Source organism: Curcuma longa, chromosome 1 (genome assembly GCF_044706935.1).
Source record: "Curcuma longa cultivar G26 ecotype Majalengka, Jawa Barat chromosome 1, ITB_CL_G26_1.1, whole genome shotgun sequence".
NCBI lineage: Eukaryota > Viridiplantae > Streptophyta > Magnoliopsida > Zingiberales > Zingiberaceae > Curcuma > Curcuma longa.
In genome coordinates, this window is record NC_133861.1 from 16,264,482 (window position 1) to 16,289,447 (window position 24,966).

Here is a 24,966-nt window from a genome sequence, read left to right on the forward strand (position 1 = left end):
TATATTTGGTGGAGATAAGAAACACGGACAACATTTATTAGTTAATATAATAGAAAATTTATTTAATTACTATAAAAACTACTAGCACTATAATTTTGCATGGACTTAAATAGATAAATAAGATTCATTTTAAATTGTTGAGATAAATATATGCCCATGATAATCTATAATTTTAAATTGTTGACAATTTTATTTGATACATAATATGTATTTTATCATTTGTTATATATATATATATATATATATCTTTTTAGGTCAAATAAATACATGATATATCTATCCAATAAAAGAAGGTCTTAGACAAATAAATAGGTTTAATAAATAAATAAAATTCAAACTCATAGGTTAGTCTAAAATTCCATAAATCTTTCTTAGATGGCTCAAACAAACCGATGAAGTTGGGAGACGATGACATACATTTCCGACGAGATATCCGACGGTTCTGATGCAATCATCGTTACGAGACTCAGCCAGAGACGTACCATTCCATTTCTGGAATTTCTCAATCGGATGGACGAGGTTCGATCGAATTCCTAACGCATCACCGCAAATTACCTTTTTACCCTCCATCCGATCATTTCCCCTTCGCTTCCTTCGATACCGAAGACGTGACAATTCCGCATATCCGACGGTTCTGATGCAATCACTCGCTCCTTCCTCTCCCTCGCATCGAATTCCTGCATCACCGTTACCCCGCCCATCCGATCATTTCCCCTTCGCCCTTCGATACCGAAGACACTTCCTCCCCTCTTCTCCGTCATGATCGTTCTCATGATCGCCGAATCTTTCGTCTAATTTCTTAAAACCGAGCGCCTCTCGGAATTAGAGTTGCTTTTGCTTTTCGATTTCAGGGGTTCCTGTTTTTTGGGGGTTACCTTTGCTCGAGTTCAAGCTGGTTTTTGAGCAATAAGATCGAGTGAGTTCGAGGGAGGCAGATATGTATAGGGACCGGGGAGGGAGCGGGCCGAAGTTGGAGATTGGAGCCGCAGATCGGAAGAGATTCAGCGATTCGCTCGACAAGCATTTGGAGAAGTCTCTGCCAACGGCTTCGAGGGTTATGGATTCAAAAGAAAAAGAAAAATTGCCCGTACCTTCCACCTCCTCTGGGAAGCAGCTGGAGGATCCGTCCTTATCTAAGAATAAGGGCTCAGATGGTAGCGTTTCCTCACTTTTCTCTTGCTCTCTATTCCTTTTTGGTTCTACAAATCCATTTGTGCACAAGGTATTGCTTTGAGGTTATTGATTGTAACGTGTGAATTAAGAGATTGCTCCTTTTTCCTCTAGATCTGTTTATGTTCATATATTTGTTGGGAAAAGAATCACACATATAGTAGTATAATCTTTTTCATCATTGTCAAGTCACGTAAGTCCTATCTTAGGTTAGCTACATGGATCTTACCTACTATTGAATTCTATAGCCTATACAATGTTATATAACTAGCAAAAGATTCAAACAGCTAAATCACTTTTAATATATTAACCAGAATTTTCTTTTTATCTGGTTTTTATAATGTCAATTATAAACGATTCAACTTGTTTGGTTATTGAAGGCATTAGTTGTGTGCCCATATAATCCCAATTTACTTTTTTTTCTCATTTTATTAATTGTTGAAGTTACTTAATTGCTCTCAAAAATCAAAATTTTATTCTGTAACTTCACATATACATCTTAACATTTTCATCTCTACTATATAAATTTTGTATATATTATTTCCTAATCAGTTAACATTATGATAAAGTGTGTTTAGTCTTGCCACATGTTTCTTTTAACTTTCACCAACATGATACCTCAAGCTATTAGACACCTAGTTGTAGTCTTTTATGTCAAGGGATCTATTCTCCATGTAGACTTAAAAAAAGTTCTTTTAACCTAACAGGCATAAGTTAATCACACAAGACTTAGGATTTCTTTATTAAAATATCTTTTTCAGATATGTAAAACTTATAGGAGTTTCATGTCCATCTATCTTATATATTCCCTCATTTTGTTTAATTGTTATTCAAATTATATTTCATGTATTAACTTTTAGCTATATTTAACTTAAAGCATAATTTTAAAACTTTTTCTCCACAATTTGAGTTTTGAGTTTAATCGATTTACCCTCTCATCAATTAATTATACAATATTGTTAACGTATTAAAGTTCATTTAGTATTAACATTAAAAAAGAGATCTAGAACTAACCCTTGAGATAAATAATTTAATCTGATTTATAACTAAGCTTTCATAAAAAATGATTCTTCACACTCCTATTACTATATTATCATGTATGATCATCTAATCCTTTCTTATTTAAAATCCACCAAGGGTGTGGGGAATCCCATGGAACTCTACATGTGATACCTCAAGCTAGCGAAGGTGTTAAGCATCCAACAGCTTCTGAGAAGTGTGAGTAGGTTCGGTGGAAACCTCCTTACTTTATAATCAGTAACCGTTTATAATGGTTTTATCCATAACGTGGCAGATGCATTAATGTTTCAATTAAGGTTTTTACTGGCTGAAATGCCTCATTCTTAGTTGGTAGATCCTGATCTTGATTGGTTGTCATATCCAGAACATTGGTTGTCCAAATTCTTCTGCACGTTCAAGTTTATCTGGATGTATATTTAATTCTTAAAGGAGGTTAGTTGGTTATTTGTGTTTGTGCTTCTTTTCAATTGGCAGGTGGGCTGATGATCAACTACCCCATATCAGTCCATTATGAGTTGTTGGCAATCTTACTCCTATTATTTTTTCGATAATTATTACCATCTCTAAATCTTGTTTTACAATTAAAAAGATGTGTAAAATAAATTATCTCAACTTAGCAACAACATTTTGTATGCTTGGAAGCAAGTGCCTATCATTCTAAACCTTTCCTACTTTAATAAACGTAGTTCAGGTCTCATCGACTTTTGTTGATTATATCATTGTATTCAAAGATGGCACCTATAATTAAAAACAACGTGTTGTTATAATGTGCCATCTACTTATATTGGTTATAACATTTTATGTAACATGTTGCTGTGCATCTGTGAATACACACACACACATATTGTTTATTTTGGCAACTCGTTTTTCTTTATTTTTTATTATGATACTTATATTTGAATTTTTTTTAGTTTTCCACCATTCATTGTTTATAAGCCTTACTTTTGCTATCTGCCACTGCCATAGAAGAAATGGAAACAGATAGTGAAGAGTCGGATGTTAGTGGATCTGACATGGAAGACTCATCTTGGATTTCATGGTTCTGTAACCTCAGAGGGAATGAGTTCTTCTGCGAAGTTGATGATGACTATATACAAGATGATTTCAACCTGTGTGGATTAAGCAGTCAAGTGCCATATTATGACTATGCTCTTGATTTGATATTGGATGTTGAATCTTCTCATGGTAAGCTTGTTTGCAATATTTTTACAGAAAGTTTCTTAGTTGAGCACCATTCTTAGTTGGCTTTATTTGGTTCAGCAAACACTCTGACCTTTCTTGAGATTCCAAATCTAGTTTGTAAGAAAATTTAATATATTATCCTTTACAGCAGAAGTATTAATTTTTTCTTGAGTTATTACCGTTTGGTGGTAGGTTAAATGTTTCATTGCATTCATGGTATTTAGCACTAGGAGTTTCTTCCTCCTATTCCAGTCTCCTCTTCCTACAGAAGTTAAAGTTTTTGTAGCAATTTTAATGGATTTATTGATTGGGCAGGAGACACGTTCACTGAGGAACAAAATGAGTTGGTTGAATCAGCAGCAGAAATGCTGTATGGTATGATTCATGTTCGTTACATATTAACCAGTAAAGGGATGGCTGCTATGGTAAAATTATTCCATTCATGTTCTATACTGTTTTTTACTTTTTTGGTCATTTATACATTGTTTAGTGACAATTTGTGTAGCTTGAAAAGTTTAAGAACTATGATTTTGGAAGATGCCCCCGAGTTTACTGCTCTGGTCAGCCTTGTCTTCCTGTTGGACAATCAGATATTCCTCGATCAAGTACTGTGAAAGTATATTGCCCCAAATGTGAAGATGTATACTATCCCAGATCCAAATATCAAGGCAGTATCCTTTTTGCCCTCTTGAAATTTTACAAATGTGACAAGTTGTTTTTCTTCTAATTTAGTTGATTGATATTCAACTAAAAACAATGTACGTCGACTGCAAAGTATAGCTATCTAAATCCTTTTGACTCCCCTTAGATATTGACGGCGCTTACTTTGGGACAACCTTTCCCCACCTATTTCTAATGACGTATGGGCATCTAAGGCCTCAAAAGCCATCGCAAAGATATCTACCTAGAGTATTCGGCTATAAAATTCACAAACCATGATGGTGAAGTTGAGAGGACACATGACACTTCTGCCAACTCGAGGGGTTCCAAGTTCCTGCTAGTGTTGATTTGTTCTAGACAACGATGAGAAACTGTCTATATTGGGCTGTTCTATTCCTTCAACTTTTTTTTTAATGATAAATCTCGTAACTACTGGACAAATGTAACTTTACAGTTAAGCATTCATAGTCTCTTGGTCATTTTATTTTTTGAAAAAGCTTTGATACAGGTTTAAATTTGTTTATTTTCCATGACTGATGAATGATGGTAACAAAGGTCATCCTATATTGATTTCAGTTCTGTTTATTATGTTCCTTGCTCTAATATATATTATCGAAGCAGATGTTTTATACCGCATCATGTATGTTCATTTGCAAGGAGTAATTTTCCTTTGATTTTCTACTTTTCTGTTTGTTTTATTTATTTTTATTTTTATTTTTGTGAAGGGGTGAATAAGGGAATATACTTAAATTTTGGCGTCTCTATTTTCTTGCATATACTGTTTCCAGTTTCACTTCAGTTTTTTCAGTAGAGCATTGACTAGATCCGATACCAAAAGAATTATTTGCCAGTTGATCAGTAGAGTTTTCTAGAGACTTGAGAATGAATCATTTGATAGATTGTGAGAGTGGATTTGTTAGAAATGGGATGCTAATATCTTCAGAGCAAGGAAAAACTTATCACTTGACAATTTGGATTTGGATTTTGATGAACAATATATTGGGTAGACAGAGGAGGAAGGAATTATAGAGTCGAACAATTTCATTGTTGATGAGGACCTTACAGTTTGGAGTGGAAAATTTTTGATAGTATATTTTTGCTTGGTTTCTGTTATAAAATTTTCAATTCTATGTGAAAGGTAAATTAACAATTATAATTAATCAATATGTCAAAATTCAATTTTTATTTATTTCAATAAATCTATTTTATAATAACTAACTCAATCATATATCCCAGGTATCATTTGGACTTTGTTGAGATTTGATTTTTTTTAATTGATCAAGATTAATTAAGAGATTACACGCCCCAAGAACAGGCGACAGATTATGGGGCGAATCAATCGATAGCATAGCAGAAGAACAGGCGATAGAGAAATCGCAGCAATCTTGGCAAAGTCGTCACCTAAACTTGCCGAGATCTACCAATTTCCACGACCGGTCGTGGCCCAGCGCCGGCCCTGCCGAGGGCCCCATCCGGTGATGAGGCCGTGGGGGCGCGGCAACCGCCCTCGGCGGCTCTTCGGAGAAGCTGAACTCCGACACCCTGGAGCGTCGGTGGTTGGTGGGGTTCGCCGTTGCCAGCGGGTTGAAGCACAAGGCGAAACCGGAAAGGCTGCCGCCGTGGCAGTGGCGGCGGCGGCGGCGCTCTGACGGCGGCGACAGATTATCCTGTCGACGCAGCAGCGGCCCTCCGGGCTGCGGTAGGGGCGATTCGAGCCAATCCTCAGGCGACATGCCCCGGTCCACGCGAGCCGCAGCCTCCGCGTCGTCGGAGGAGGAGACCGGGCGGGAGGTGTTCTTACTCCTGCCGCGGCCGCCGCGGAGAAGCGCCGAGAACCAAGAGCTCGACCGCTGGTGCTTCCTCTCGGGGGTGGTGGAGGGCTTAGCCGGTGTCAATTTTCCGCCGGCCGCTGCGGGAACGCAGGGGGAGGCAGAGCCGCTGAAGGAGAGCCGCGCCGGAGAAGGGGACGGTGAGGATCCCATCCCCTCGTCCATGGCGCCGCCGAGGGAGAGGAGGTGCTCGCGGAGGCAGGTGGCGCAGACGCCGACGCCGTCCTCGAGCGGATGCCGCGCGCACTTCATCGCCATCTCGTCCCCTCCATCGAAGAAGAAGAAGAAAACAGCACAAATATCAAAGCAGACCACTTCTTGACACAGCCTCCTCTTTCCTTATTTACACTAATTCGGCTTCTTCAAAGAAGAAGAAGAAGAAGAAGAAGAGGAGGAGGAGGAGCAGGCGGACGAAACAAAACAAGAAGGAACTTTTTTGTTTATAAACAAAAAAAAAAGTGGAAACTTCTTTCTTGTTTGAATTGCTCGGCAAGAACAAGGGACGAATTGTTAGAATTCTAGCACGGCGTTCGATCAATGGCCATGGATATCACCACGAATGCGTTCGAATCATCGACGTTAACTGCTTCAACTAATCCTTCTTCTCGCTCGTTATATCACCGCTGGTTAATTTGGAGGTTGCTTTGTTTTTGCACGGGCCATGGGAGAAGGAGACGAGCGTAAGAATTGGGATGGTAGCGGCTATTAGACGTTTCTAATTCTGTTTTGAGTTCTGTAATTCGAGTACGTAACTCATCATATCCAGATTTAAGTAATAGATAATTCATTGAAACTTCTAAATTTGATGACATTGCTCCAAAATTCTTGGGGGATAGAGATGATTCAGTCTGATGAGTTCGAGCCTCCTTGGTACTCTTGTGTGCCTGCGAGATTATCCAAGCCATCCTCTTCTGATTGGTTTGACCTTTTCTTTGAAAAATTCAAAGTAAATATGTAGATGTGGTTATCGACGATAGTCAAACCTAATGAAAAATGCCAACTTTTTAGGATTGACTTTACGGGAGTTTTGACTTTTTGATTATTTAGGATAACTTCTTCTATCAGCCAAGAGATATAATTAATTTATTTCTTCAAGTTACTTCCAAAATTAAAATAAGATAATAACTTTTTTTTAATAAAAAAGTACGTTTCTAAGATAGAAAGTCAATATTATTAATAATATTAATAGTAATTTAATATTATTAAATAGAGGCTTGATAGTTTAGATATAAATTATTAAAAAAAAAAGATTTATAGTACACGAGAATATATATATCATCTTGAGGTAGAGAAAGTGTTCAAATATATATACATTTATTACATTTTTATTAAAAAACAAAAAAAATTCATTTTATTTATATTTAGTGTTAATTTTTATTAGAGACTTAATCCTTCATTTTCTTAAAAAGATAATCTCGTATTACAAAAGAGAAGAACGATAAAAAAAAATAGTTACAATTTGGTAACGGTAGCAACTAATTAATCTGCAAGTTAAGGATGAAATGCCAACGCCAGAAGAAGATTACGCTTCATCAATTTTTCCTGACTCGATTTCTTTTGGCTCTTCACTTCGGCGACTGGCTGGAAATGCATGCTTGAGCTGAGAGTTTTGCATGTTAGAAAGCAACTGGGTGACAGGCATCAGCTGCGTAGCACTGTGGATCAAAAGTTATAAAAATTGAACTGTGCAAATTCAAGTCTGTATAGTTTGGAGAAATGAAATGCATATAGTTTCTTGATATTAGACATAACAATCAAGTCAATCATCAAGCATGGCCTGTCAAAGACTTGAAATCAAAATAAGAATACTACTTTTATTCACACTTCTAAAATACCCAACTAGAAGATCTCCATATTCAGCTGTCTCTTCTTAATCATTCTTAAATACTTGGAGGTGGCACGAACACTATCTCCTAATAGATTATAAACCGAACGTAGCAAAACAGACACTTAAATGCACTGATATTTTCCTGAAGTACCGGAAAAAGGATTACTGCACAACTGCAAATTTTTGCATAGAAGCCTGACCTATGCAAGCTGCTTTCTATGTAAGCATCCAAGGAAGAAATGACACGAGGCAGTTGCTCCAGGACCTAAGAGCGATCAACCAAATCTTGAAACTAAACAGCTTCAAAGGTTAATTAATCACAGTTACATCTCAACTGACCAGCTACTTACTTGCCCAGTGTTCTTGATAGTAGATACTTTGGCCAAGAGATTTTTTGGCAGCTTTGTCAATTGAACCTTGAAGAAGAAAAGGAAAAGAGATACACAGGTTAATCAAAAGCACAAAGCAAACACATTGAATAAGTATCACCAATTTCATTAGACAGAAGGAGATAGCAAATCTGCAGATAAATATTTGTTGAGCAATCGTTACAGAAGTGCTTCTTATTAGTATAGGTCCAAAATAGATTAATCAATGGTGTTGGCTGAACTATATTCCAGTGCATAAGTGCACAAATGTTAGCTGAATAAACATGGCCTCTTTTTTTTTGGCAAAATGTTCATACTGTGTTTGCAAAAACTACCATTAAAATGATATTTTGTTAAAACTGTATTAAAAGTGCAAGAGATTAACATACTGGGCATGACATAACAAATAATAATGATTAATTAAATATCTATATAATTCTAATATAATTTTATTACTGTTAATTTTGCACATTTGTTGGACCTCTTTCTAAAGTTTTGAAGAAATATTAGCTGTGATTTCAAGGCAGGAGAAGAGTAGTTAAAAATATAAATCTATATAATATTTGAAATACAAATCTAAAACATATTGTAAAAATCAAAGTCAAGAAAAATATGTAGGAGAGTTTTCAAATATTGAGGATTGATAAAAGGTATAAAAATGAAATAGCAAGGAACAACAGTATGACTTTTACAAATTTAAGGTAAAATTACCTTATAAATACTTAAAAACACTTTCCAAAGCATAAATTGCAATTAATAACTTTTAGCTTTTTAACATTTTCTTTTTATTTACAAAAGTGCGTTTTCAATACAATTCAAAAAATTAAGGCAACTAGGGTATTTGGATAAAAAGTGACTCCTTATCACTCTTCCAACTGCACAAAGATTTTATCAGTAATCATTTTATCTGTTCGACTCTTGTTATGAACTCATTTGTGCGGATAGTTGTGATCAACATGCCTTTGAGGTGACGCTAAGTTGCTTATTCTCTGTTCTATATATATAAATATAGAGATATACATAAGGTTGAATTGATTAGAATGGAAGATATAATCATATAGGGTTATCAATCTAATACAAATGCATAGAGCATAATTGGGGGATGAGATTCATGTTGCCTATCCGAAATAGTTGTCGCAAACACATATTGATAATAATGGTCAAACGTATATGTATATATATATATAGAGAGAGAGATGTAACAAAATAACTAAGTATTTGGAGTTAGCGATGGAATGGATGATCCCAGGGGAAAAGCTCTTTCTAATGTAAGGCCCACAGTGGGTTAATGTCTGGAGTCTCTTCTGAGGCCTTTTACATTTTTTATGTTAAAAATCATCCGCACATGAAGAAACACATAAAATGCAAACATATTCAGACAAACATGACCTTAGAGTGCCTAAGATCCAGAAATTTCCAGCATAGTTTCAACAGTCTTGTAATTAGACACCCTTTAAACACTGAACCTTCATGTCCATAGTCTTGAGATACTACTCTCTTCATAGTTGATTTATTCATAATGAACCTTCACGAGGTTAGAGAAATCTCTACAAATTGTGATCTATCTCAACAAAATATAAATGAAATTTTAGTCTCATCTGCGCCAATTTCTTTATATAAATTAAAATTTCCTTCTATCAATAAGAATTGTCAAATATTTCAGTTATGTATTTCATGTCCAGAATTTGGCAGACTAGACTGCAACTTTCCTAATTATCTAGGATCACTAACATAGTTTAATGTAGTAAACGATCATTTGACACAACATAGTAACCAAGATTGTTGAAATTGATGATTTCCTAATTGCCGCGCTCTACTTTATCTAAGTTGCAATTCACATTGCGAAATCAACCTACCAGTTCGAGTTTCCACCCAGAAGGTTTTTCCACAATTGAAGTTTCTCAATCGCATAATATGCTCAGGAAAATGATAGTGCAATGCCAAAAGATTATTAGGTAAAAATCTCAGCTACAAGAATTTCGCCGGTGCAATATTTTGGACCATTTAAGCATGAGAGAACAAAGAAGCTCTCCAAACCTGAGAAGGAGACGACTCCTGCATGAGGCGAAGGAGATTAGAGGTCGACTGCACCGCCTGGCTGATCTGTTCCACCACTCTCGCCTTGGCGCTCCCGTCCACTCTCCGGCCCCCGCTGCCGCTGTTCGCTTCCATCTCTCTCTCCCGTCTGATCTAGATTGACTCTTTACGATGGACCGCTTCAGGATTGCCCTCAAGGAAAGAACCGTGTCCGGATTTCGCTTTGATTGGGATTCCTGAACCGTCAGATTAAACTGGAATGGCCATTAGCAATGGCCGAGATCATTCTTCAGATGTGGTCTGCGTGCGTGCTGATGGCCGAGATCGTTCTTCAGATGCTGCAAAGATGTGGTCTGGAGAGGCGATGAATGCGCTCTGAAACATGGCACAAATTGATGTTATCATCTCTTGACCAGTTGACCCCGCCCGTGAGGGCCTGATCGTTTTTCAGAGTGTCTGTGGGAGTGGGAGAGAGAGGGTGGCGTCGATGGAAACTTTCTTCCCAATCTTTTTGTCACAAGGATCGCCGTCGTCGTCTTCTGGTAATCTTTATCCGGTATTGCTTTTCGTCTTCTTTTGCTCCTCGATTGAAGTTCGTAACTTCTCTCTCTCTTTCTCTTGCTGCTGCTTGGTCTGAGTATGATCTAGCGTGTATTCTCTTCACGGTCGGAGTAATCTCACCAACAACGGATGAACCTTGCTTCCAGCGGTATGTATATATTTTCCTCTTGCCTCCCAAATTAGTGCTTGATCTTCCATGGATATATATACGAGGAAGGCCCAGCAACTGCTTGTTTATATGTTTCAAACACATTATGCTTGTTTGATAACAAGATATTACCAAATATGTCCTAAGATTTCAGTTTGATTGTGGTGAATCATCCTAATCTAGCTAACTATTCTGCCGCCTTTTCAAACACATGTGCAGTTGCAACTTCACCCTGAAGATTGTAAAAAGCAATTCAAAGCAAACTTGCTGTGGCTCCATAGGCAGTTGTGAGTTCTTCATTCTTACACGATAGTTATGGTCCCTTAGACATTAAAACAACTAATCTTGTTCTTGATATCCTTGAGCAAAAATTTTGCTTTTAACCTTTTGTTTTGGTTCAGCCTTTCCAACCATAGTTTGCATAAATGATACCGTTCATATAAATTTGGGCTTTCTTTTGGAACATGCTTGAACATGATTCTATTTCGATGCAACCAAGTAGTCCATGATCAGGATTGACACCAAGCTAAAGCTGTCACATTTGCTTGTTTGAATCGTTTGCATGAGTGCGAGGTTCTTGTGCAATACTCCATTGCAATTCCCAAGTTTGAAGCCGCACAATTTTTGTGCTCCCAGTTTTAGTGTGTTTGCATTGACTAAAAAGGTGGCTTACAGTTTCATATAATCCACAACAGAAAACACAATCAGTATCTGATAAAGTCATACCTTTGCCAATACGAGTCCGTCTTGAGTTGAATCTATCATTCAGGTCCATAGATTTGAGATTTTTGATGCTTTAGGATCCAATTCAATCATGAATCTATAGGTTGTATATAACACAACTGTCATCCACACTGCATTTCCAGTATAATTCATCTTGCATACCTCACAAGTCAAGCTATTGATTACTCACTTGCATATATAATTAATGAACAGCTGAGCATGCTATGTCATATGGGAAGGACCACTGTGGAACACTGACTTTGTAAGCCTGCATCATTTTTTTTTCTTTGAGGAAAAGAAAAACTGGTTGGGGGAAATAGCTCATCATGATGCTTTCAAAATATTTTAGTACAATAAAAAAAATATTATTGAATCAGAAACTAATCTGCAAACCCAAAGTCAATGGCATCCCTCTCTATCTAGGCCTAGGTAATCCAGAGTTATGCCATCTTGATGCTTCTAGTGGCATCCACCCATGAACTGAAGAAAAACCAAATTCTAGACATCAGTGAGGCTTTCTGATGAAAACATAACTTGTTCTATCTCCAACAAATCAGCCATATCTAGAGTCAACACAATCAATTGATCAGAAAGCTTGTTCCTCTTCTTCACCATAAAATGGTCAAGTCCATCAAAGAATAAATCCAAGCTAGATGGCCAAGGAATTCCAAAATAGAAACTAATGTGCTTCCATCACCAAACACGAGTTGAATCAATGATCTCTTGTTTCTGCAACACTTTTGATACAACTCTAGATCATCTTCCAGAACAACTCTGAACCGATGAACAACAAAGTCAACTTGTTAAAAACTTGGTGAAGATGAAAACTTATCTACAAATTTCTCCAGGAAGAGGACTTAGACTTTTGCTAAAATGAATTTATTAGGTCTTTGAAAGCACCGAACAAATACAGGGTTCTTACTCATCTGATCCTTGAAAGCTAACTGAAAAAAAACCACTTATTTCGTGACATTGGCATCTCAATGCACTCGAGTTGCATCTTTTGTGACTGTTGATGAGACAATTGGTCACTTAACTGCTTCGTTGCCACTTTGCTCCTATTGCTTGGTCTTTCCTTGGTTAATTTAATACCAAATGGCATCATTTCAGAGTCTTTTATTTTAACACTGCAACAACTGACAATTCCAAATACCAAGAGGAATGTGCCATCAAGTTACATTAATAGGATCTGTCAAATAACTTCAATGATTTCCATAGGGGAAGACCAAATGACCAACAAGTGAACAAACTTCAAATTATTATGTTACCCATTATCAAAGGTGCAACAATAATTGGTTTACACAATTGACCTATTTGACGAACAAATAAAATGATATTGTGGCAGACAAAACTGAAAGAAGAAAAGATAAATTTACTGATTGAGTCATGCCAATGAGATCTTGTGCGAGGCAAATTATTTTTTAGTTTGCTTCTAGCTACTCCTCGTTTGCTTCAATTTTGCAAGATGCTGAGTTTGGATGGAGTAATAATTGTTGATATTGAGTAGGGATATCACCCCCAACTTCATTTCCAGAAACTTGATATTAAGTTTTGACGATCTCCATGATTTTTAAGTGGGATCTTCTTTTGAATTGTGTTTACCAAGAATGGATATTTGAAATTATTATTCACCTAGCATTTGGTGAATATCTGCTTTTTGTTAGACTAATTGTTACTAGCTTCTTTTTTTTTCTCGCTCTTTTATGAATATATATATGATACAAGGCTACCAACCCTCATTTTGGGCGAACGATTTCGTAGCATCTCATAACAACTTCACTAGTCTTTTGCTAAATTGTTAGGAAGCACCTTGAATCTCTAGTAGCTCTTCTTTACTACTTTTTGTATTTCATTTGGTTGATATTTGAAATTGCTCTCAGAATGATGTAGTCTTGCTTTCTGTAGGCAATAGTCTCAAGAGATAATCTACCAGCTTATGGGTGAATGGTGATGCTTCAAGAATTTTCTCTTCTTGCTCTGATGGCAACTGGTTTATAAAAGACAGCGAAGATTTGTATCAGCCTATAGATGCTTCGGTGATCATCAACAACTTCTTCCAAACAAATTGAAACAGTTACCTCTGGATCTACAAGCTCGATCAATGTTTTGCACCATTGCTTGTTTTTGGCAGTGTCTGTTCGAGTAACGTTAAGTGCTCGATGCACAAAGTTTTCTTCTATATAATTTCATACGACTTTTATACTGAGAAAAATATTACCACATATAGTTATAGCATGATAAAAATACGCTCCCAGAAGACAACAAAATACGCAATCCTCCCCGCCAGTCACCGTGGCAGTTGGGGCATCGCTGTACTCGGCGGGTCCCACCACATTTATGCCATTAACCAGAGTCAACCCGCGGGCGGAGAAACGAGGGTGGAGTACACCTCTCCGCCCCATCGCGTGGGAATGAACGAGTTTTTGCACCGCGCGGCGCCGAGTTGACTCGGACGCGCGAGTCCCAAGTTACATTAAGAGGCTTGAAGGTACCCAAAAATCTACCTTGAATATTATGGCCGAAGAAGTGGTCCCAATGTAGACCGGCTGATAGTTACACAAAGTACAATGCGTTCTCGGCCAATGGTAGACCAGGCCAAGCCCTAATGGCTTAATCGTAATTATATCTAGACCGGAGGGTAGATTGCGACGCTAGCGGTCGAGGTGTTGGCGGAGATGAGGTGCGATGGTGTCTATAAAGAACCACCACATGGAAGAGGACGACAAGCAAAGAGAGAAAAAGGGGGCGGAGAAGAGGAGAAAGAGAGGGAGGGATCGCCGCAAGAAAGAGCACGGAACGGAAGAGTTTCTGGATCGCGTGGAGGATAAGGAACTGCCTTCTTTTATTTCTTGGGGAGGATCCAAGAAAGGAATTCATCCGTGATCAATAAATCCAGCGTTGAGATCACAGCGGAGACGGAAAATTAAAGGAGGGAAAGAACAGGGAAAAGGAACGAGGCTGAAGGAGAGGATGGAGACTAGTCCACCTCCCCAGATCCAGGTACAGCAACCCTAGTTCCTCATATCTGTATGCTTTCTTTTGGTTCTCTTGCAACTCGAGTTTACGCGAGGAAAAAGGGGATTTGGGTGCCGGAAGCTGCTATGATCTGCTGGGTTTGGCTTCGATGATCAGTTTCCTTGCGTATCGGAACAGGTTTTTGGCTTCTTGGTCACAGGGAGGGGGCAAAAACGTGGTCTTCGACTGTGGGTCATAGATCTGCACAGATCGGATTCTGCAATCTATCTCTTGTATATAGTGCTGACCATGGGCTTGGATCTACTTTCGGCGTCGCTTTCTTCTCCTTCGGGATGTGCTTGTCGTGAGACTCGGTCAAGGGCTGCTCGTTTCGATGATCAGCTGTGGTTGGCGTTGTTATTTCCTCGCTCGGCATGTAGCTTTTCCAAGGTTTTAGATGATTTAGATTTCCAGGTCATGAGGGTCAGAGAGTTTTTTGCCAGGCTTCATGTTGTTGTAGATCCTACCATTTACCACAGCATAGTCAAGATCTACCTTTGATCGATGAATTTAGGTGTTCACTTGGGCCTGGCTCTGCTGTCTGTGTGGTCATCCGCTATTTTGGCCTATCACAGGGCTGATTGGTTTTGTTGTTTCTCAGCAGCAGGGATTGGCATTGTTTCTGGTTCAAGGCATTGTTTCTTGTCCTCGAACAGCCTACGTACTGGTTACCCATCATGTTAGGGTTCACAGGATTGAAGATAATTACCAGGATGCTTTGATTCTTATTCCTCTTTTCAAACAAACTACATAATATTTTGCTTCTGCTCCATGATCCAGAACCTCTCTGTTGCTCATGGACTTTTGTCCATATCAGCCTGGAATTTGTTATCATTTTCTCAGTAGGTGGACCGAGCATTACAACACTTTGCATCCTTCTCTTGGAGACTGGCTTTTCTAATTAGGGAAATTTTATTTAATTGCTCGTGGAGGTGTTTGTCTTATTGAGAAGGCAGACTCTTGGTATGCATCTTATTCTGTGGAGCTGGATAATAATCATGTAGGATAGTAAATATTGCAGAACTTTAAAAAAAAAAAAAGAAAGAAGGATCCCATCTCTACTTTTTCTTCATGTCATCTATCTTTGGCTCTTGTGGCAGGAGCAATTTTGATTTCATATATTGTTGATTCTATTGGTGGAAAATATTTGATTGTTGCACAATTGTCTGTCTATAGATAGTAGTTAGTACTATCTATGAACTGGCAGATTAAGTTCAGAGCACAACTTATGCACCATTAGCTTAGTCTCACAATATCAGCCATTGTTGTTTGCGCCATTGATCAGTCAACTTTTGAGTGTGTATATTTGTTACATAATGCCAGAGGTTTTCAAAATAAAAGAATTGCTGTGTATTTTCACTGAGTTCATGTGCAGTTGGTTGGGACTGGGATCTGGAATTTGAACATTCAATCTATACATGTTTTGGCTAGATTAGCTTGAGCAACCTGAGTTTATCATTGTTTATCATCTGTTCTCTTCAAGTTGGTGTCTTGTTCTTATAAATCATTTAATGCTTTTGAACATAGTTGGGATGAGAGTTTGCTTCGATATTATTTCTCACTAGTAAAAGAATCATATGGAAATGTTTATCAGTACTGTTTGTACTAAATAAGTGGTATTTACCTTGCAGATTCATTTGTATACTTGTGTTGTATAGCATATTTACTTGAGGATTTGGATCATTGGGAGAGATGCTGAGTAATGTTGGAACTGGAATTCCAGGATCTATAGATCCTAACTTGGACAGGGAGACAACTGATAATGGCAAGAAATGGGCTGTAAAACGAGCTAGAACTTCATTTTCTGGGGGAAGAAAGAAAAAGTCGGTCAGAAGAATTTCCAAAGAGACTCAATTGATCCTGGATAAGGGACCCAGTGGAACAGGAGAGATGCCTCTCTCTGATTCTGAGAAGGTTCTACCTATGTTACTTTTGAAGCTGCTCCAGATAGTCTCTCTTTCAACAATAATTGAGTTTACAGTAATTTCCTTCTTTTGCAGGTTGGTGTAAGTATTCTCGGGCAACACTTCAGTGATTCCCTTAAGATTGTTCCCATAAAGAAAAGGAGACTTCTGTTTGTTCGATCTCCATCATCTCCATTGCAATCATCATATTCAGATTATTCTGATCATTTATTAGAGAGTCAGTCTGCCTCTGAGTCATTAGCATATGGCAATGATCATGATAAGAGATTTATTGACAACAAAAAACCTATTTCAAAACATGTGATTGAGGGGACTAGTGATGCTGCTGATTTCTCAGGTATTTCTATATTGGCTGCTGCTGCCTGCAATAGTGAAATGGTGGGTGAAAGCATAAATTTAGGCTGCTTGGTTCCGACAGAAAATTCTTTGAAGGAAGTCAATTTAGAATCAACCGGTGACAAAAAAGAATTTTCCTTGTGTCAAAAGGACCTGCAAGTACAGTCACTTGAAGATTTACAGGATGACAGGCTAGATATGGAAACTCATTCGATCTCAGTTCCTGTAGAAGATGAAAACAAATTTCATGATTCACAAAACAAAAATGGCTCCTCGTTGCAAAATGTTAATGATAATATAAAATCTGCCTTTGTTTCTAGGCTTCACTGGGATCTTAACACTGATATGGATGCATGGAATAGCAATTGTGATGATCTTGTAATCTCTGATCCAGTTGTTACCGATCCTTTATGTGAAAACAGGGAACACGATAGTAAGTTACTAGGTTGTGAAACTTGTGAAAAAGAGTTGGAGGATGGAGAAAAACAATGGCTTACAAAACTTGGCAAGAGCTTAGACATTCCTGGGTTCAACTCTCTTAAAGAGGCACCAGCAAAGCCTGATATAGGTAATCATTCAAGTCTTGATCATGAGAATGTCTGCTCTTTTGCTAATGGTAATAATTTGGTTGAAAAAGTACATTCCTTGGATGATGTAACTGTCTCCTCCTCGGTTTGCTCTAGCGAGGAGGCAAAACTCATGCATGGTACTCCAGGGATCAACATTTGCTGTGCTGAAGTTATTTCTTCAGAAGTTGGTATTGCTCTTGGCTCTTCAAGGGATGGTTCATTGGCAAATGAGGCTACCAAAAAAGCAGTGGATAAGATGGATTCTGATTTGGGGCTGAAAACTGAACCAGTGCTTTATCATGCTCCTTTAAATGAGAATGTCACTTGTGAAATTAATACTGAATTAGATAAGCCCCTTTCAAACATGGTCCAGTTAATCCATAAGCCAATCTGTAATGAAAATGTAAATATCATAGCATCAAGTTCCGAGAAACTCCCTGATGATAACCATGTGATTAATACTTTGGTGGAGAGTAGTGATCAATTTCTTCTAGTTGCAGCATGTGACAGCTCTGATGGAACTATTCATTCTGACAAATCAGATGGCTCCAAGAACATCCATGTTGATAAGCCTTCCGGAGTAATGAGTTCGAGTCCATCATTAGTTGGTCATCAACAGAATAGCCGAGAGGCATGGAACCCTGGTGAGCAGATAATTGCTGCTAAGTGTGAATATATAAGAGCAGCTTTGATGGTAGACGATGATAATTTTGCTGGCTCCAAATCCCCTGTCTGTGCTCCAGCTGTGCCAAAATCTGTTGAAGAGCCGGTAGTTGATATTAAGGAAACTGAGGCCACATGCAAAAGCAACAAGAATGTTTGTCAAATTTCCCATGGTGATAGTCACTTGGATGCATTTCAAGTGGGTGATGTTGTCACTGAACATGAAAAAAGCAACCTTGTTGGAGATGATGATTCTCAATTTGAGGATGGTGAATTTAGGGAATCTGTTTTACATTGTTGGGGGGAAGATGATGAAGTGGAATCTGAACATGTGGATTATGGGTCTGACAATGGGGAGAATGATATCTCTGAAGCTGTTTCTGTCTTACCTTCTTCTGCTACTCTCTCTGTGGAGAACATGACATTCAAAGGCAGGAATTTAGCCAGTGCTGATGAAGTGCGTGCTGGAAAGGATAGGCAGGTCATTTTTCCTCAGCAGCCCTCCTCTGGATGCTCATCCAAATCAGATGGTCCAGATGCAGGACAAGTGAAGAGAACTACAGCTGATATTGATCACAAAAAACATTTAGCAAATAATAAGAACAGCATGGAAAGAGATCTTACTGGATGTAATAATGAATGTGACACAAGTAGGGAACCTTTGTTGAATGTGAGGATGAAGTCATCAGGATGGGATCAGCTGCCAGAGGGTAGTAGGCATGCTGGAGATAGTCTGTTGGATCATGGGATTGCTTCTACTAGGCAAGATGATCCTTCTTGTTCTTTACGCTTGTTTGTTGATGATGAATCATTAAGAAGATCTGGCTCATCATTTAAGGGAGCTTTATCATCTAGAGTTGAGGCGCCAAATTCCTCAGATGAGACATGCAGGAAAGATAAATTTTATGTCAGAAGCAGGTAACACTATAACCTGCTTATCTTCCTCACCCTTTGGTGATTCCTTGCAATGTTTGTATGCACACTAACTATTCTGATCTAATGTTCTAGGTACAGCGGTCGTGATAGTCTTGAAGCAAAAACTAAAAGGAATGCTATTCATAACTCATCAGGGTGGGGTGGATCATCTCAACATGCTCAAAGCAGGGTCAGGGATGAACCTTGGTTTGATTCTCCAAATTCTCGTGGACCCAGACATCATGGTTCACCTGGCTACTATGATCCATCAAGTTTTGTGCGGCCTTCTTCAGGGAATGCAGCTGCAGCTGCTGTTAAAAAGGTAGAGAGTAATGGGTTTGTTGTTGCACCTGATGGAACGTTAGTGAAGGCAGGTGGTGCTACATCTGCTGGTCGTGTGACCAAAAAACCTGTTAATGGGTCTTTGCAAAGCGCACATCCATCTAGGTGGGGGCTACAAAGAAGACTCCAAAACTCAAGAGATGTAAGCCCTGATAGGCACTTCACTGTTGGGAGGGGGCAGACTGGTAGATATGTTCATGAACTAGACAGTGATCAGTATGGAAGATCTATTCCTCATGACAGAACAGAATCATCCCTATCAGGGCACCATTTGTCCACAAGAGATCGAAGTTACTCTCCTAACAGAAGGTCTCTTCGTCTTCCTCATCCTCACATCAGATCTCGTTCTAGATCTAGAACTCGGTCACCAATACGTTGCACATCTCCTAGGGGAAGACATGATATAGGGGTGAACAATGTCCCCGGATTCCGCAGGCACAGGAGATCTCCAGTAGCCAGAATGGAGAGAATGAGGTCACCCAATCCCAGGGATAGTTTTGATGAGCAGATGATTTTTTATGACTCGGCGTCTGTGGCCCTTGCGTCCCCTTCACATTCTACAAGATGGATTGATGAAAGGAAGGAATCACCCAATCATCTAAAGGAGCATGGCTATAAGAGAAGTTCTGGTAGAAGCCCACCTATGAGAGTGTATAATGATCATAGGTTGGGTTTCATGGAGTCACTTGGAAGATCAAAGCCCAGTGATTATTTTCGCTCTCTTCAGTCTAGCAGAAAAACAGAATATGCTGACTACAGCAGGGGATTCAAGTACGATAGTAGTAATGATAGAAGGGGACAGGATGGCAGAGACAACTATCTTCGTTCTGTGAGACAATATGATAACAACAAGAAGCGAATAAGGTAGTTTGTTTAGGAGGATTTCAAGATAATGATTTTGTGGAAATTCTAGAGGTTTCATCAACTAGGGAATCTATGGAGTTCTGGGAAAGCATAAATCATTTATGTACGATAGTGGTTCATATCGTACCATGTGTATTTTTCTTCCGCTCGTGTGGACACCACCACATTAATACTTTTTTTTTTTCCTTTTTTGGCAAAGGCACCAAAAAGCTGCTTCTTCATTTGTCCACCTTGTAAAACCATTACTTCAGTTGAAATTTCCAATTTTGGGATCAAAGCGCTGACCTTGTTTTTCTTTCTTTTTTTTTTTTCATAAATTATGTTTGACCATTTTGGTGGGTTGTACTCCCTTTATGATCTCACTGAAATATGATTATTTACTGAAATTGCAGTGTGTCTTCGGCAGTTCATGTGCATTTGCAGTTTAACCAGATTTGAACACTTAATTCATCTGCATTGCTGTTGGGTTTTATTTGTACTTGGGAACTTTGTGATTAGTTCTGCAAAGACTACTAGCTAGGTATGTCTTCCATTGTATCGATGTTATTGACCATGTGGAGCATAATATTCTTTCATCCCAGATTGAACATCTATTGCCTCTGCGTATATGGTTTTGAATTTGCTTATCTGAAGATATTCCTTGCTGAATGTGGTCACAAAAACTTACGAATGCAATACTGCAATTGCTTCAAACAGTAATGATTCTTTCCTCGCTACATTGCTTGAGTAACTTGTGAGCATCAGTGGTTATCTCCCTGTATTTCAGTATAACATCAGTGAGCATTGACTACATAACTTCTAGTTTGCACATTCCTATGGAAGAAAAGCAAACATCTCAGTGAGGGAGATGCATATGAAATAACTATGCCTCTAACCTTCGGGCAAGGGCCAAGTTGAAGAATTTAACTTGAATTATCAAAAACCCAATTTGGGAAGGTCAGATATAAATGGGCCAAGATAAAGAACTTGAATTACATTATCAAAGCCCAAGTTTGGAGGGCCAGAAAATAAATGGGCCAAGATGAAGAACTTGATTTGAATTATCAAAAGCCCAATTTGGGAGGGTCAGATATAAATGGGCCAAGATGACGAGCTTGATTTGAATTGTCAAAAGCCCAATTTGGGAGGGTCAGATATAAATGGGCCAAGATGAAGAACTTAATGAGCCACGTTGTAACCTCCCCTCTCTATCCTATCGCTGCTTCGCTCTGTGCGCTCGCTCCTCCATGGCCGCTGCCATGGCTGCCTCTCTCCCCCTCTCGGCCTACGCTTCTACTTCACCCACCAAATCGCGAAGGAGCCTCTCCTCCTCTTTCCTCCCTCGCCTTTTTTCCATTTTCCCCTCTTCTTCCTCGTTTTCGCCGTCCTTACGCTCTCGGCGGCCGCTCCTCCCCGTGAGGGCGATGGCTCCGCCCAAGCCTTCGGGGAAAGCCAAGAAAGGTTAAAGAACTGTTCTTGATCAACTTTTTGTATTTTCCTGGACCATCTATCGGTTACTTGGTTTTCTGGCAGTGGTGGGCATCATAAAGCTGGCCCTGGAGGCGGGCAAGGCGACTCCCGCGCCGCCAGTAGGGCCTGCGCTCGGTTCCAAGGGCGTCAACATCATGGCTTTCTGCAAGGAGTATAATGCCAAGACCGCCGACAAGGCTGGCTACGTCATCCCCGTCGAAATCACCGTCTACGATGTGAGCAATTCCAATTTGGTGTTCTTGGTTTGATTTGAACTAAACTTCTGAAATTGTGTGTTTTCGTGTGAATTTTTAATTTAAGTGTTCTAAAATAACAATCACGCATCTTTGAATTGGGTAGCTATATTGAACAAATCTCTCTTAACAGGACAAAAGCTTCACCTTTATTTTGAAGACTCCACCGGCTTCAGTTCTGCTCCTCAAAGCTGCAGGTGAGCATCTGCAGTTTTTTAATTATTTTTATTTTCTTGTCGTCTCTAAATCATTCCAGTTAGTTGAAATCCTCAACCCTAACTGTCAGTTGCTACGAATCCTATCTCAATAATTTTTTGCCCTATCAGTATCTTGTTTGATCATTCTGATGTTGCATTCCTCAGCCAGAAATTTCATCTTACAGATACTTAGTTATACTCCATCCATTGTGTTAGATGCAAATTAAATTGGACAAATATGCTAAATCAAGTCTACTAAGGCTATGTTTGGTAGGTCAAAATGGAAGGATGAAAGGAATGAGAATGAGTTGCAAGTGAATGATAACTGAAGTCATTCCCTTGTTTGCTCGCCTTAATCTAATGGTATAACAAGAAGAATGAGTTGTTTTATGTTATTTATGTTTGGTCCATTGGAACCATTTGGTAAATTTGACCTGCATTCCATCTCACCATCAGGTCGATCCAATACATCTAGTCCACTTTGGCTGACTTGTTCATCCTGCCCCCTTAACCCTACTATCTTACCATTTTTCCCTCATGACATGCTTGTTCTCTTCAGCCTATCTGGTTTTTTCTAGTCTACTCAGCCTGTGTAGCCCTCCTGGTTCTAGTCCGCTCAACTCATTTAGTTCGGTCAGTCCACCTTGCCAACCTAGACCATTTTGTCAACCCATCTTATTTATACTTAAGTAACCGTGAAATGAATACTCCACCTTTAAACTATGGAGTGGAACATGACTCATTCCTTTGAATGATTATTCCTTCCTCAATTGCCCATTTAAACATTGAAATAGAATCATAAAGAGAGTGAATTATTCTTAATTCTATTCCACCCTACCAAACGTTGCCTAAATATTATTATTTCCCTATAGATGATTTGTACATTATGATTTACTGCTATTTTTAGTGTTTCCTATTGAGTTGTTATGTTTCCTTGTCATTTTGATATTTGATGCTTTTGCCTTCTCTAAATAAATCAATCACTACATTATTCATAGGGCAAGTTATCACTATATTAACATTTATGCAGTTCTATAACTTTGCAAAAATTTTTTTTCAAATATGATCTTTTTTCAGTTTGATCAGTTTCAAGATACTATGAAATCCCCTTTCATCTCAAGTTCCAAAATTTTAACAGTAATTCTTATGTTTCTACGGAAACTAAAAGGGCAGGTTTCCAAGAACCAAACCCTGGAGATTTAATTAGATATAATTATTTAATTAGATTTAATTACATTTTCTGCCTGAAGTTCTTAGGTGGTCTAATAACAATCAGTGAAATTAAATCTGAGAATCACTAGGTAAAGGTAGATAGTTATGGATGCAAAACCTGTTAGTTGTATGGTTATGTATGTCTATGTCGACATTCAACTACCATCAATTTTCTTCTCTATAGTAATAAAAAAATACAGCTGGAGAAAATAGGTTCATGCTATTTTTCTTAATTTGTAGGAATTGAAAAGGGTTCCAAAGATCCACAGCAGGAGAAGGTGGGAAAGGTAACCATTGAGCAGTTGCGTGCAATAGCAACAGAGAAGTTACCAGACTTGAATTGCACCAGCATTGAGTCGGCCATGAGAATCATCGCAGGGACTGCTGCTAATATGGGCATCGAAGTTGATCCACCAGTTCTGGAACCTAAAAAGAAGGCAGCAATCTAACTCTTGTAATTTGTGTTATTCCTTTATTTTTCTTCTCTTTGATAAAAGATCCACCTGAGTAGGTCACTACTTCAGTTTTGTACTAGATTTCCTATTGATTCTGAGGACTTGACTTTATTTTGCTCATGCAGTTACTGGTTCAAGAAAGCATGGCCTTTATATCTCCGTTTGTAATTGTATGTACGATATAAAGGTTTGCATGGATGCCAATTTCTTTGCAAATAAACTATTTAAAAGGTTTGCATGGATAGTTGAGAAACTTGGCATTCTCCTCGTAAATAGGAATAACTCGTATATTCATAGACTACCAAAAAAAAAACTAATTAAAAAACACAAGAACTTAGATTCGGATGCCCAAATATGATGCCCAAATAGATTAGGCAATATGATGGTCAGACATTTGGTTTATTTCAACGGGAGGTTTGGTAAATTCGTTAGTAATTTATTTTTCAAACGAGGTATATGTTAGCATTCATGTGTTTATATACGTAGGAGAATAGTTTTTCTATTTGAATTTCTTTTTAAAATTTATTAATTTTTTAATGTTCATAGACACAAAAAAATATATTTCACCTTATTAATCCGCCTTGAAAAATATCCAAAAATATAAAATTTTAAAATTGAAAATTTTAGAATTTATGATTTAGCATTCATGTGTTTATAGATGTACGAGAATAGTTTTTCTATTTGAATTTTTATTAAAATCTATTGGTTTTTTAATGTTCGATGGACACAAAAAATTATATTTCACCACATGAATGGATCCCAAAAATATTAAATTAGAATTTTCAAGTCAAATCAGATTGGATTTGACATCGACTACAAATTTTTTTTTGAATTTGGTTGAATTTGAATTGACCTGGATTAAGATTTTAGGATATAATTTAAACAATCAAACTCTTAAATTTAAATTTTAAACTCTGAAATATAATTATCATATAATTTAAATGAAATTTATTATTATGTGTTTAAATTAAAATATTATTATTATGTATTTTAAATTTTATTTAATTATTTTATTAAATCAAATTAGATTGTTTTTCAAGTTATCAAAATTATCTGAGTTTAAATTTATAATTTTCAAATTAATTTCAGATTTGAATCGCATTCGAATTGAAATTTATTTATAATACCCTTGCTTCAAAACAACCCGAACCCATCCGACCCATTCCGAATTGACACCCCTATTTCACCTCCTTGATCAAACTAATTGCAGTTTAACTCAACTAAACCTGCTCAATCAGACTGAT

General features: G+C 38.0%; 5 protein-coding genes and 1 long non-coding RNA gene across 9 annotated transcripts; 4 read left to right on the forward strand and 2 right to left on the reverse strand.

Annotated features, from left to right (window-relative positions):
• Positions 1–771: 771 nt before the first annotated feature.
• Positions 772–4,528, forward strand: LOC141840795 (putative casein kinase II subunit beta-4). 2 transcript variants are annotated; one of them, XM_074728866.1, is made up of 5 exons: positions 772–1,154; positions 3,157–3,375; positions 3,688–3,797; positions 3,878–4,043; positions 4,181–4,528. In XM_074728866.1, exons 1-5 carry the CDS (start codon positions 938–940, stop codon positions 4,309–4,311), a joined length of 843 nt encoding a protein of 280 aa, XP_074584967.1. In that variant the 5' UTR covers positions 772–937; the 3' UTR covers positions 4,312–4,528. The 2 variants fall into 2 exon arrangements, with proteins under 2 accessions (XP_074584967.1, XP_074584974.1); XM_074728873.1 differs by having other exon boundaries at positions 3,160–3,375.
• A 781-nt stretch (positions 4,529–5,309) lies between these two features.
• On the reverse strand, positions 5,310–6,124 carry LOC141825915 (uncharacterized). Its single transcript, XM_074713211.1, has one exon. The coding sequence runs from the start codon at positions 6,117–6,119 to the stop codon at positions 5,430–5,432; it is 690 nt and encodes a 229-aa protein (XP_074569312.1). The 5' UTR covers positions 6,120–6,124; the 3' UTR covers positions 5,310–5,429.
• A 1,130-nt stretch (positions 6,125–7,254) lies between these two features.
• On the reverse strand, positions 7,255–10,274 carry LOC141813025 (tobamovirus multiplication protein 2B). Its single transcript, XM_074700939.1, has 4 exons — positions 10,095–10,274; positions 8,040–8,105; positions 7,890–7,954; positions 7,255–7,516 (listed from the first exon to the last, which is right to left on the reverse strand). The coding sequence occupies exons 1-4, from the start codon at positions 10,227–10,229 to the stop codon at positions 7,384–7,386; spliced, it is 399 nt and encodes a 132-aa protein (XP_074557040.1). The 5' UTR covers positions 10,230–10,274; the 3' UTR covers positions 7,255–7,383.
• Positions 10,275–10,554: 280 nt separating this feature from the next.
• LOC141828964 (uncharacterized) lies at positions 10,555–13,687 on the forward strand. Its single transcript, XR_012601863.1, has 3 exons — positions 10,555–10,803; positions 11,023–11,090; positions 13,432–13,687. It is a non-coding gene; the product is annotated as an uncharacterized LOC141828964 (long non-coding RNA).
• A 580-nt stretch (positions 13,688–14,267) lies between these two features.
• LOC141828971 (uncharacterized) lies at positions 14,268–20,432 on the forward strand. 3 transcript variants are annotated; one of them, XM_074716382.1, is made up of 5 exons: positions 14,268–14,526; positions 14,680–15,504; positions 16,173–16,455; positions 16,542–18,952; positions 19,043–20,432. In XM_074716382.1, the coding sequence occupies exons 3-5, from the start codon at positions 16,234–16,236 to the stop codon at positions 20,157–20,159; spliced, it is 3,750 nt and encodes a 1,249-aa protein (XP_074572483.1). In that variant the 5' UTR covers positions 14,268–14,526; positions 14,680–15,504; positions 16,173–16,233; the 3' UTR covers positions 20,160–20,432. The 3 variants fall into 3 exon arrangements, with proteins under 3 accessions (XP_074572483.1, XP_074572469.1, XP_074572476.1); XM_074716368.1 differs by having other exon boundaries at positions 14,268–15,504; XM_074716375.1 differs by lacking the exon at positions 14,680–15,504.
• A 906-nt stretch (positions 20,433–21,338) lies between these two features.
• LOC141843567 (uncharacterized) lies at positions 21,339–23,846 on the forward strand. Its single transcript, XM_074731628.1, has 4 exons — positions 21,339–21,595; positions 21,668–21,840; positions 21,992–22,055; positions 23,508–23,846. The coding sequence occupies exons 1-4, from the start codon at positions 21,382–21,384 to the stop codon at positions 23,714–23,716; spliced, it is 660 nt and encodes a 219-aa protein (XP_074587729.1). The 5' UTR covers positions 21,339–21,381; the 3' UTR covers positions 23,717–23,846.
• The last annotated feature ends 1,120 nt before the right edge of the window (positions 23,847–24,966 follow it).

Coding starts and splice junctions, on each gene's coding strand:
- LOC141840795 (XM_074728866.1), top strand. CDS start 938: ATGTATAGGGACCGGGGAGGGAGCGGGCCGAAGTTGGAGATTGGAGCC. Junction 1,155..3,156: donor TAAGAATAAGGGCTCAGATG/GTAGCGTTTCCT, acceptor CCACTGCCATAG/AAGAAATGGAAACAGATAGT. Junction 3,798..3,877: donor GTAAAGGGATGGCTGCTATG/GTAAAATTATTC, acceptor CAATTTGTGTAG/CTTGAAAAGTTTAAGAACTA.
- LOC141825915 (XM_074713211.1), bottom strand. CDS start 6,119: ATGGCGATGAAGTGCGCGCGGCATCCGCTCGAGGACGGCGTCGGCGTC.
- LOC141813025 (XM_074700939.1), bottom strand. CDS start 10,229: ATGGAAGCGAACAGCGGCAGCGGGGGCCGGAGAGTGGACGGGAGCGCC. Junction 8,106..10,094: donor AGGAGTCGTCTCCTTCTCAG/GTTTGGAGAGCT, acceptor TTCTTCTTCAAG/GTTCAATTGACAAAGCTGCC. Junction 7,517..7,889: donor ATAGAAAGCAGCTTGCATAG/GTCAGGCTTCTA, acceptor TTTGATCCACAG/TGCTACGCAGCTGATGCCTG.
- LOC141828971 (XM_074716368.1), top strand. CDS start 16,234: ATGCTGAGTAATGTTGGAACTGGAATTCCAGGATCTATAGATCCTAAC. Junction 16,456..16,541: donor CTCTCTCTGATTCTGAGAAG/GTTCTACCTATG, acceptor CTTCTTTTGCAG/GTTGGTGTAAGTATTCTCGG. Junction 18,953..19,042: donor AAATTTTATGTCAGAAGCAG/GTAACACTATAA, acceptor CTAATGTTCTAG/GTACAGCGGTCGTGATAGTC.
- LOC141843567 (XM_074731628.1), top strand. CDS start 21,382: ATGGCCGCTGCCATGGCTGCCTCTCTCCCCCTCTCGGCCTACGCTTCT. Junction 21,596..21,667: donor TTCGGGGAAAGCCAAGAAAG/GTTAAAGAACTG, acceptor GTTTTCTGGCAG/TGGTGGGCATCATAAAGCTG. Junction 21,841..21,991: donor TCGAAATCACCGTCTACGAT/GTGAGCAATTCC, acceptor CTCTCTTAACAG/GACAAAAGCTTCACCTTTAT.